This window comes from Juglans microcarpa x Juglans regia, chromosome 7D (assembly GCF_004785595.1).
Source record: "Juglans microcarpa x Juglans regia isolate MS1-56 chromosome 7D, Jm3101_v1.0, whole genome shotgun sequence".
Lineage (NCBI taxonomy): Eukaryota > Viridiplantae > Streptophyta > Magnoliopsida > Fagales > Juglandaceae > Juglans > Juglans microcarpa x Juglans regia.
The window spans coordinates 18612711-18624964 of record NC_054606.1 but is presented as its reverse complement, the minus strand read 5'-3'; the positions used below and the strand labels follow the sequence as shown (position 1 = coordinate 18624964).

The following is a 12254-nucleotide window of genomic DNA, read 5'->3' as shown; positions in this document are numbered from 1 at the left end:
TTCTATCATCGTCGCTTCAAACACGATAGAGAAATCAAAGCCACGAGCCTCAAATCTTAATTCTCATAGGTTTGTCATTGGTTCCTCCCAAAAATCCCTTCTTTTGGAAAATATTTGTGATTTTGCACCTTTTGTTTGCCTTGAGTTGTAACGCTCTAATGGAAGACTCAAACCACATGACTTATACTTCAAAAGAACTAGTCAATAATACAATTAAAGCCTCATTGAAACCTTATAAAAAATAATAATTTTTTCTTTCTAATCAATGTGGGATCTCATTCATCATCTACCTTTATTTTTATCATATGGAGTATCACAAATAGAGTTACAACCAACTTACATTGTTTCAGTGACTAGGCATAACCTTGTTTCAGTGACTAGGCCAGCATCCAGTTTGCAGATTTTCCCTTTTTTATTTTCTTTCCTTTTTTTGTTGATATGTAGTTGTTGCAAACTTGCATTAATAATCAATAACGTTTTAGAAGGTCTTGCAGAGAATGATTGTTGCAGCTTAGATGTCAATCCAAAGCAGATGAAGCTGGACATTTACCATTTCTTTCTCTAATGGGTACAAATGCATGACTAGTTTTCGATTGTCCCGTTACCTTTATGATGATTTGTTTGACATATATATATTTACCATAATCAAATGATAGTAATTCTACGTACAATCATAAAGTGCGTAAATGTTGTATAATCATTTTAAAATAGAGTGAAATTTATTATTAAAAAATTAATATTTTTCATGTGGATCTCATATATTATTTACTTTTTTCAAAACGATTACTCAACACTAATACAATTCATAATTACAAATATTTTTTCTCATCAAATAACGATGATGCTCATATTATGAGATTTTGTAGTCCTATTTTTTGAGTGGCCAAAATACTGCACATGAAGAAACACCTCAACAACCATTGCTCCTTGGGGATATCTCCATGAGATCTCTTCCATGATCTCCCATGTTTTGTTTGGAAACAATAACTTTATGTAAAAATTAAATTATTAATTAATATATAAAATTTATTTGTAAAATATTAAAAAAACTTGTAAAAATTTATTAAAATATATAATATTATATTACTATTTTAATTTTATGATGACTGGTACAACGTGAATTAGTCTAGCCAAATATTTTGGCTATATTACCAATGCTCTTACAAGCTTCCAACTAAGTAATATACTAGTTGGAAATGAGTATTTATTGGAAGGGTGTGGCTACTATGCCACCCCATCTTAACATATTGCCCAGTATAAAAAAGTTTTTTTTTTCTTTTAATTTTTCATATTTTTTTAACATAATTAAATATATTTAAAAAATAAAAAAATACATCAATACATTTAAAATTACTTTTTTAATCACTAAGTAAAAAAAAAAAATTTGACCAACTGTCAAATAAAAGTGTCAAAAGGAATGAGAATAGTAGTGTTTCTCTTATTGGAATGTGGAATCTTTTTATCTGTATTGATAAAAAAGTAAATAAATTTTACATTTAATAAATTAGAAAATTTTGATATCCTCTTATAATACTTTTCTTCAATTAATATAAAAATCATAAAAAAGAAATAAATCATTAACTGTTTAGTATTTAGTGCTATAAGAAAATAAATAAAATTATAAGCTTATTTTCGCATTTTACGTTTACTAATAAATGCATTTAAAGGTAGACAATGCCAGTGGGTGCATTCAGTATCAGCGCGCGAGGGAGAGGCACTGGTTTGTATCTGAAGTGTGTAGAAGGGGGGAAGGAACTTGAAGAAAAGGAAGGTAAACGAGTTAAAAGTGGTTTTCATGGCTTCTGGGTTACAGATCCAAGGGGACGAGTCCGTGCTCTTGCGCGTAACACATTCCAACCTCAAGTCCTTCTCCGCCGACATTCGCTTCTCGCTTCAGGTAAACAACCCGCCTACCAACCTTCCCTGCCAATTATCCGAACAAATTTCATCTTTTTTTGTTGCCCGATTACACCTTCCCTTCCTCTTTGATCTTAGATTACTGTGGAATCCGTGAAAGAAAAACTCTGGAGAAAATGTGGCACTTCCGTTAATTCTATGGGCCTTCAGCTCTACGACGATACCAACACCAAGATTTCGGATTTGACCGACAATTCGAGGCCCTTCGGATTCTATTCTCCGCTTGATGGGTAAGACGAATTCCCTTTTCTTAATTACACACACACATGTATAGTTTGGGTTGCTTTTATAGTTGTTGAAAGTGGCTAGCTTGTTGAAAACTGTTGAAAGTATAAGGCACCATTAACTAATGGTTCAAATTTTGCTTGTGGAAAACTTCAAATTCACCTAACATCATTATTGCACGTCTCTGTTGGATCTTGTGCCTTCTGGCTTGTGCAAAGTGCACTCTAACCTCTTTACATGAATGTTTGCTTCAGGTACCGGTTACATGTTATAGATCTTGACCCTGCATCGGTAACCTCTGGTGGTTGGCTGGAAGACACTTCATTGGTGGAGAAATACTCCATTTCAGAAGAAGCTTATGAGAAACGTGATGGTAAAGTTTCCATGTTTTTAATTATTAGTGTTATTAAAGGAGTAGTGCTATTTGAAGGCTTTTACACCACACACCATCCGTGTGACATAATTTGTTTTGAAGATAAGTTTTAAAATTTGAATCTTACAAATCAAATTATGCCATGTGGATGGTGTTTGTTGTAAAGGGCTAAGGCCTTCAAATAGAATTATTCAAGCTGTGAAAGCTCACATGGTTAAAATTTTTGTAGTAAAATATTTGACATGACAATTATGACTGAAGTCGTTGGTGAGGAAATGAGTTCCTGGCTTCACAAGTTTTAGTTAACTAGACATTACAAGACAGGCATGCAAGATGTGTATCAATTTTTGGGGTTGTTGGGGACTGGAGTTTGACTCGCAAGATGCTATGATACTCGGTGCATACGAACTTCATTGGCCAAAATTGGAATGGGAATTGAACAGTGGCAACAGTACAATTGACATTATGCACAAACTAGTTCAACATAAGGAAGCATTTTGATGTGTATGAATTACTTCCCAAGGGAAAATTAATTTGAGCTGATTTGTGGTCCCATATAAATCTCTAGTTGCTTAACTCAGAACAACAGGCATATTAAGTGCATGCCATGGTGAGAAGGGGTTTCCTTGCATTTATTTGTTTTTATTCATGGTCTAGTATGTTGTGAAAGGCCTATTTTTGGTTGTGTGATAAGACATTTCCCTTTTCTTCTTTGGATCTTAGTCTTTCTATATTATTATTATTATTTTTGTTTACCATACAAGTGCATCCTAACATATCAGGGGCATTTGACAATATTTTTTGAGTCCAGAATAGTGAGAAAGTGCCTCAAGTTTGATAAAGAAGCCTGCAATTATGTGTATAACACACACACACACACACTCACTCAATATATATAAATGTATACATGCACACGTATAGATTGTGCGCTTGTGACCATGACTGTATGAAAGTTGAAAACACACAATAGATTTGATTAACTGTTCATGCATATTTTATGCTGTTCAATTACTTTTGTGTGTTTCAGGAACTTTTAGAAAATTTAAGGGAAAATTGACCTCCCAAAATCCATCAACTCCCGGGAACAAGGTAAGCTCCATGGTTTTATTCCTTTTTGAATTAACAAATTAGTTTTAGCATTGTGCAATTGTTGCTTCAGTTAACTTGGAGTTTATTTATAGATACCTGACAACTACATGGAAAATCTATGTGCCAATATCAAGGTTAGGTGATTCTTTTTTGGTGTATGTGTATGCGTTTTTTTTTTTTTTTTGATACCTTGTTTCCCCTTTCAACTAGTTATTCTGTTGATGACAAAAATTTAGTGCATTAACTGGAACTTGTATCAGCTGAAGTGATGTTGCATGTTAATGAGGTAAAGCTTTATGGATGAGAAAATCAATAAGCAGTGAATAATTCCCATTCTGGAAAATTCATCTTGGAGACACTCCAAAAGAAATAAGTTACAAATCAAACATGATTAGCGGATTAATTTATAAATTGTTTCAAGAACAAAGTGGAGTACATTATGCATGAATGGTCGATGCAATGATTAACTTATGTCTTCTCATTTATCATTTTCTGAATTTTATAATTAAGCTAGGAGATAGATGTGAAGTTGAACCAGGGGAGAAACGAGGTACTGTAAAATTTGTGGGTCTGGCAGAAAACCTGGCACCTGGTTACTGGGTTGGAGTTCAATATGATGAACCACTGGGAAAACATGATGGCATGTAAGTTGGCACTTTAGATATCAATTTTTTTATTTTATTTTATTTATTTTATGGTTTTTTGTGGATAATATTTTTCAATTTTTTATGTTTGGTCTCATTTATTTAATATTATTGATGATTTCCTGCAGCAACATACTCTTAAATATATGTTTTACGTTTATCAGAAGTGCATGCCAACCCACAATTTAAAAGGTCTTTGAAGTCATTAAAGAAACAAATTAGATGTAGGATCGCTATAACTTATTTAGAAAAAACTAGATTCAATTCATATATACCATGGAAATGCTTGTGGAGTTATCTGCGGAAAAAACTAAACATGAATTTTATAGTACCATTCTATTTTTCTGAAAATGGACTTATTTCAATTATAGATTAGTTCTCAAGTTAAGGCTGTGGTCCTACCTGTAAACCAACTCTCAAGGTGAAATAGGCAAAAGAAAAATGAATAAACCAAAGCAAAAATGGCTCCTTTCTGCTTGGGCTTCATTCTTATATGACTAGTCATCACTCATTTTGGAGTCATTTCAAGTTTTGAACTGTATTCTTTTTGTGTTGGGACTCGACTTCTTGCGCTCAAGTGAATTCTTGCTGCTGCTTGCTTGCCTTTTAGATTGTAAACTTTAATTACCTCCCTCTTTTAATAGATTGTCATGCTATGTTGTCCACATTCATTAGAATCTCTTCAACATGTTTCAGGGTGAAAGGAGTACGATACTTTGATTGCCCTCCGCTTCATGGTGCAATGGTTAGGCCAGACAAAGTAAAGGTGTGTATTCAACTATGCTCTGGCCATCCTTTAGCTTGTGTAATGCTGATTATTATCCTTTAAAATATGGAGGTATTTTACTTTTGGCCTGATCCACACGGTAGAAGCATACTTGGTTTACCTCAAAGAATGAGAATCAATGCCCTCATGTAAGTTCAGCCACTTTCATGATTAAAAATGATGGTTTTCAGGCTTGTATTGAGCCTTGCCCAGGTTTCACGAAGTGCTATTGCCGGTTTAACATTTGTGGACCCTCAATCTAGGAAATTTACACTTGTTGCACACATTGGAATTACTATTAGTAATTACAACATCTTTCAAAGCATTTCCATATTGGGATTTAATGTACTATGGCTAGATATTTTGTTCTGAGGACCAAAGGTGTTTGATTGATTGGAATGAGAGAAATTTGTTCACTGAATCTCAATGTTCTGTAAATGCAAGTAATTGGTGCTTGTCCACTGATAACCAATTAGAAGGCTGGAACCTCGCAAACATGCCATCTCTATTTTAGCCCAAACGGTCGAAAAATATTGCTTTATGGAATGTACCTCACAGTGATGCAAAAGATGATCAATTGTTTCATTTTCTCCATTCCTTTTTACACACACAACACCTATCCATCACTATAATGTACTTTTTTCTAAGATTTCGAAAGTGATGCCTTTTAAAAGCACAGATCCAAAAGTACCTGCTACATATGATCTATTGATCTGATATATTACTTGCGCTCTTGTTATTCTGTTCTATAATTTGACTTATTCAATTAGGTAGCCATAAAAATGTAGTTAATTACACATGCAATATGGTGAACACTAATAAAAATTTGAATGCAAAGTTTGCATCTTAAAAACTCATGGTGCAGACATGTAGACCCAGTGCAAAGACTTCTTCTCAAAAGCCTGATCAACAATTTAGATGTTGATACAAATCTTAAATCTTGTTTCAGATTGGCAACTACCCCGAAAGAGATCTCTTTGAAGTGGACGAAATATAAGCAGGTCATGAAGAGACTACTCCGGTGCTTCGTGTTTTTATGTAATGCTTATAACCTTCTGGATGTATTGAGACAGCAACTTCTTTACTTGGATCTGTTACAATTAAGACATTTTTGGCTTGAGGGATTGATTTCAACTCTTAAGCGGTATTGAGATGAGGAAGGAATGGAACTCTTGGCTCAAGTGTTCTAGCAGCAGTCTAGATGTATTTTTGTGTGGAGGACATACTATAATTTTTCAGGGTCGCCAAAAAGGTCGGGGCAGGGAGTGAAACATGCTGCAATTCCCAAGTATGATGAACGATTACTCACTAGAATCAGCTGATTTTCTTCTGAGTGAAAAACAATGATGAATGATTTCTATTTTCTAACCATACAAAGGAGCTGTGTTGCGAACATCTTGTTTTGTTCAAGTTCTTGGTTTCTCTTCCCCATTCTCTTACTTCCAACCTGTTTGTAAGGAAAAGAGACATGTCACGGTAAAAGTGGAGGAGGCCCTTCATGCAGCTATACCATATGCGTTTCAGATTTGCAAAAACAACTTAACCTGAAGCATCTCCAATGTAAATAAGGGAGCTCTGTGATTTCTTCCGTGTGAATAGCTCTTCAAAATAAAACAACTGAAAGTAGTGATCACAGAGAAACTTAAAATTGTAAAAATGCCAGCTTGAAATCTTGTTGCATTAAATGCGTTTTAAGTTGTCTTCTAAGTTCGATCTCCAGAGTCCAGCCGAAGAGAGGTGTACTCGATACTGTTTTATTCTTCGAAACATAAATAGACAAAAAAAAAAAAAAAGTGCAAGCAAATACCATCTGAGCGGAAGCTTATTTACAGAAAAAACATAACCAAAGAACAAATACAGAAATAGTCTTATCGCTAATTTCATTGACAACGCTTAACACGCTCGCTTACAATCCACGGTATCAATGCCAATTCATATGGTTAACTGTACACGAAGTTTGCTTTGATTACTTGAAGTAACTTACCTAAACAGACCCCATTGATAATGAGGAAACCCCTCTTCATGCAAAGAAGATTTAAGTCACAACATATTCGATGTAATTTACAATCCCCTAGATAGAAAATCAGAGATTCCAGCTTTTTAAAGGGTATCTGCCTCGATTAACCAAACACAGAGAGAGAGAGAACTCCAGAAATTTACTCTTTCGGAGACCAGCTACTTCTTTTTAGTGGATGCAGAAACGTTGTTCTTTTGATATTTGGTGCCGTTTCTCTTAGCTTTGGACATAGAGGCCCCTGTAAATGGAAGATAACTTAAGAATGTAATTTTTTTTTTTCATTTTGGATAAGTTAAACAAATAATATAAAGTTGGATGTTAGCATCGGAGTGTATGAGGCTTGTGTAAACAAGCATACGTTTTAGTGGATTATATGTTGATCTTAGGTAATAGGAGGGTGATGTACATGTGTAAATTGGTTGGATGCATGTGCCGGAAAAATTTACAATATGTAATGGATAGTCTGTTCTAAGCATGAGTATACGATGTTTAAGTCTCAAGGTTAGCTTGACGTTGTGAATATGCATGGTTAAGATTTCGAGGAAGTGTCGGTTAGGTTGTACATTGAAGGAAAGAATGTATGTATTGGCTAAGGTTGAGATGTGTAACTTGGTTGGTCCAAGTTATGCATCAAAGTGGATGAATTCGTAGGTAGAGATAATGATGGAGGCGACTGTGTATCTTAGCCTTTAAAGTAAATCAAGGAGGTTTACTTTGAAGGATAAGAACGTGAAGTATGAGGCTATGTGTTTGAAATGTGATCTCAAATGGATCACAAGTTACGACCCTAAGATTAAGGAAATGTGATAAAGGAAAATATAAAAGATGGATTGGGATGAAAGAGTATGTCTGGATGAAGGAAGTCCAAGTCGGAAGTAGTTTATCTATTTTCTAAATTTAAGTTATGCACTTGAGGAAAGGAATAATGTAAGGTTATGTATGCATGTAGGTTGCCATCTGAAATGCACATGAATGGACTGCATGAAATGAGTATAGCATGAAGTTTAGATAAGTATTATATTCATACTCTTATGAGTTTTCTAAATGATATTAAATGGAAAAAAAAAAGAAAATTTTCTCTTTATGATGCTTCATGAAATGAAAGGATGGTTTAAGAAAGAATGCTAAGTATAAGTATTTAAAGGTATATGTATGTAAAGTCCTTTGGTAGCCCCTATTTATGCACCCAAAGTAATAATTGTATATATGTGAATGGATGTAGTAGCTATTGTCCTTATTTTCATGAAACAAAATGTTGAGGTTTATGCTTGATGCTTTGAAATGATGTTTAAACGATGCGATGAAAGTGTATTTAAATGATGTTATGAACTGGTATTTAAATAAGGCTATGAAATGAGTTGTAAATAATGCTATAAAAAGATGTTTAAATGATGCTATGAAATGATGTTTATGATGATGTTTAAGCTTATGCTTTTAAATGATGTTTATGAAATGAAATGAACTAATGATTGAAAGGAATGGAAATGAAAGGAAATGATTGAATTTAAGAAAAGGACTGGAATGCAAATCTTTTAAATGTATGAAAATACATAAACGGCCATAATTGAATGAATGAATGATGATACCAATGGACTGGGCATATTGCAATGCTGGGTAAATAGTACTGGTAGTGCACCTAGTGCTACCCCCTAACTGAAAGGGATTCCCAACCTGTGGCCATGGGCGGAATTCAGGTCCAAAGACTGCTAACCTCAACACACAGGGCGTAATAGTGTGTATTGACCAGAGGAAAAGTGAAAAGACTAAATGAATGCATGTATGTTTTAGTTTCTTTATGAATGAAAGTACAAAGGGTGAGAAATGTTTCATGAAAGGAAAACTTATTTAAGAAAAAACCCCAACTTGTAATGTTTTAAATGAAATGAATGCTTATGTAAAGTATGTAGATGAATGTGAATGCATACTGAAAATCTATGTTATTAGATTTTGATTGTATATAGTAATACTTACTGAATATTCGACTCACTTTAGTTTTTATGTATGTCCCTCCCCCTTCTAAGGACAAAGTAAGGAAGAAGCATTAGAAAAGGGAAAGACATGGCCTAAGGGAAGAGTGATTGAAGCCTAGGTGAGCTTTATGTGACGTATGAAAGGGTAATTTTTTAAAATGACTTATATTTTAATTTAAATATTTTCACTGCAAACTCTCTTTTAACTTATAGAGTAGGTTTTTATCTTACAGTTAAAACCTTTCATATCCTGGGAAGGAAAGGGAAAAGGTTTTAAAAATGTTAATAATTCCCGTCTCATTTTCTAAGGTCCCACCACAAGGACGAACGTTACACTAAATCAATCTCAACCATACTTACACTAGGAGAAAAGTAGCCTACTGAGCTAATCACATGCAAGAACACTTCCTTCTCAGATCAAAGAAATTCATTTGGACTTATCGTAAGCATGGGCAATATAAACTCAAACTACTTAATCTGATTCTAAAAATTTGAAGACTAACTCCTAAAATTAGCCTAAAAAATACTAGTGGTAAAATAAGCCCATACATGTAACCACAATACATGTACAAAAAAAAAAAAAAACCATCCAAATAATAATCTAGACAATTTATAACATAAAATAAAAATGCCCAGCAAATGTGACAAAATGATCTCATAATATAATAGCATGCATATATTCGATAACCAATAATATATTATAAAATCATGCCAAAAAAATATTTCAGAACTAAAAACAAATATTCATGTGGCATGAGTATTTGCTGCATAATTTAAAAGATACAAAATTTAGCAAGTACACCAACAATGACCTCCAACCCAATGGTTGGGTTCATGACTCTAGTTTGTGAGGTCTTGGGTTCAAAAACACCTCAAGCCCTTCTATTTTGAAAATAAATAAATAAATAAATACAAGCTTTCAAAACTCAACTGGCCACACCCTCCTGAGTGCCCAGCTGCAAATCAGGCTTTTGCCTGCTAGGCTCATGACCCGGCTAACTTGAAGCTTTTTTTTTTAAGCAAAAAGAATTTGGGTTTTGCTCAATAACTATGGGCCAATCTGAAAACTTAAAAAGCCCAACACAAATAGAGTCCATAACTGTTGGTGGGCATTGCACAACACTGAGTGGGTGCACATAACATCCTCGTTAGCGCAACATTGGTGTGTGTAGCGCCATGGGTGGCGCTACCACCACATCTCTTGCTAAAGGCACTGTCTGTGACACTAGTGCTGCCACCTACAATGGACAACCCACCTCTGTGTGTGGCTTTGCATGTAGATTTGATGGCAGCAGAGCCTGTAGCTCCATCTTGTTACACGTCTTTGCGTGCAGCAGAGGCGGCCCCCGCACCTAGGTGCTCCCTTTACCTCCACTAAACGTTGCTGCCTCGTATGGTGTAGCGTCAAGACTTGGAGCACATCCACATACATGGGTCCATGCTACTTTGAGTGGGTGGTTACAACCACTACTTGTGCATCGATGCTGCTACATGTGTGTTTCCGTAACAACCAATCTCGAGTAGGCATGGTTACCACGAGAAAGAAGAAAAATATATCACAAAAAATATATTTTCGAAATATCAACAAGCAGATGATAAATTTAATGGAGAACAATCGATCAGTTGCTCTACTACCAATGTTAGGAAAAAGAATAGATCAGAGTACAACGGAAGTAATATTATCTCGTTGTCTGATTGTAGATTTAGTGCGGTTGTTCCACTAATTTTTGGTCTTCGTTGTTGTACATCCGAAACCATCTCGTCGATGATGGAGTATACTACATGGTAAGACCAGAGTAACACTCACAATATACATAGCCTAAATGTCGGGACTAAAGGGAACTCTTTGAGAGAAAGATTCTCACTTTGTACATTGAAAGTTATTAGCTCTAAGGGGGCAGAGCTATGTATATAGCCCCTCCAGTTGTAACCCCCGGCCTGGCCAACCATCAAAACTCATGAAATGGCGGCACTTAATATCCCTTAGCCGAGGGAAGGCAAAGGCGTGCCCACTATGGGCGCCGCTTTACTACAGTACTAGACCCTCAATTTTGCTCATTCCTTTTAGGTTTAGACACATCATCATGCATGATTAAACGCTTGACCCTTTTTACATCTTTAGCATTTTCTCTAGACATACATAAAATTAGAGTTGAGTTTATGTTCAAGGATGGCCGAATTTGTAAGCTAGGAGTGAGTTCATATTATGAATTAATTCAAAACATGACACTCTAATAATTAGACATTATAAGACTTGATTTATGACCATTCAATATTTAAAAGAGTTCAAGATGCTATATATATATATATATATATATATATATTCATGACCGAAATCTATAGGCCGGTAAAAATCCATTATTAATTTCTCTTTTTACTCATTAAGTCCTCCTCAATACTCCTACAATCACGCCTTTTCTACTTAAGTTTTAATCTTATGTTTAGGAAGGTCAATACATATCTAACTAAAGCTGAAAACCATTATTTTGATCATTCATCATATTGTTACACTTTCTTGGAAGATATATATGCCTCTAATGTCAAGAGGTTTGATTTTTAAGGAGCTAATATGCCAGATTCAACTCATCAAAACCCAAAACTAGTATGATCTTGGTCGTACCCTAACGTCTAAAGTTCTAAAATTTTCAACATGATATTACCCATATATGTTCTAATTTATAGACCCATTTTGTCACCGCCATGGCAAAAGCTCTCTAGTACTCATTGTCAAGCTCTGAGCATATATACGACTATTAACTTTCATAAGCTTTTTCTCCTATGTGTTATGATTTAACATTTCGGAATTCTCTAACTCTAAATTCAATCAAATTCTCTTTTCTAAGAGCGATTGTGTATATTTTTATGCTTGGAATGTTGCAATTATCATGATGTTATTTTTATATGTATATTTATGAAACAAAATATTTCAAGATATTATAAGATGATTAATATGTTAGAAATGTGACCAGGATTATATGGTTATTTACCCTAGCCTTGTTTGACCGTTTAAATCGTTATATATAGCAGTGTCGATCAAATAGCTAGCTAGGACACATCTTAAATCTTTATATGGTATGCGCGCCTAGCTTGTTACCTTTGGATCAATAGTACTTTATCAGACCCATCAAGATCTCAATTTCACTACTGAAGACATGGTACTTTCTAAATACAATATCATGCTAAATTTGAGATTCAGATCATCAATATCTAGAATACTAGAAAAACGAAAGACACATAATATAAGCTTTACATT

General features: G+C 34.5%; 1 protein-coding gene across 2 annotated transcripts; it reads left to right on the top strand.

The window, feature by feature from the left end:
* The first annotated feature begins 1672 nt into the window (after positions 1-1672).
* LOC121239740 (tubulin-folding cofactor B-like) lies at positions 1673-6409 on the top strand. 2 transcript variants are annotated; one of them, XM_041137045.1, is made up of 8 exons: positions 1675-1897; positions 1996-2147; positions 2397-2515; positions 3543-3604; positions 3697-3738; positions 4115-4248; positions 4945-5014; positions 5964-6409. In XM_041137045.1, exons 1-8 carry the CDS (start codon positions 1796-1798, stop codon positions 6009-6011), a joined length of 729 nt encoding a protein of 242 aa, XP_040992979.1. In that variant the 5' UTR covers positions 1675-1795; the 3' UTR covers positions 6012-6409. The 2 variants fall into 2 exon arrangements, with proteins under 2 accessions (XP_040992980.1, XP_040992979.1); XM_041137046.1 differs by lacking the exon at positions 3697-3738 and having other exon boundaries at positions 1673-1897.
* The last annotated feature ends 5845 nt before the right edge of the window (positions 6410-12254 follow it).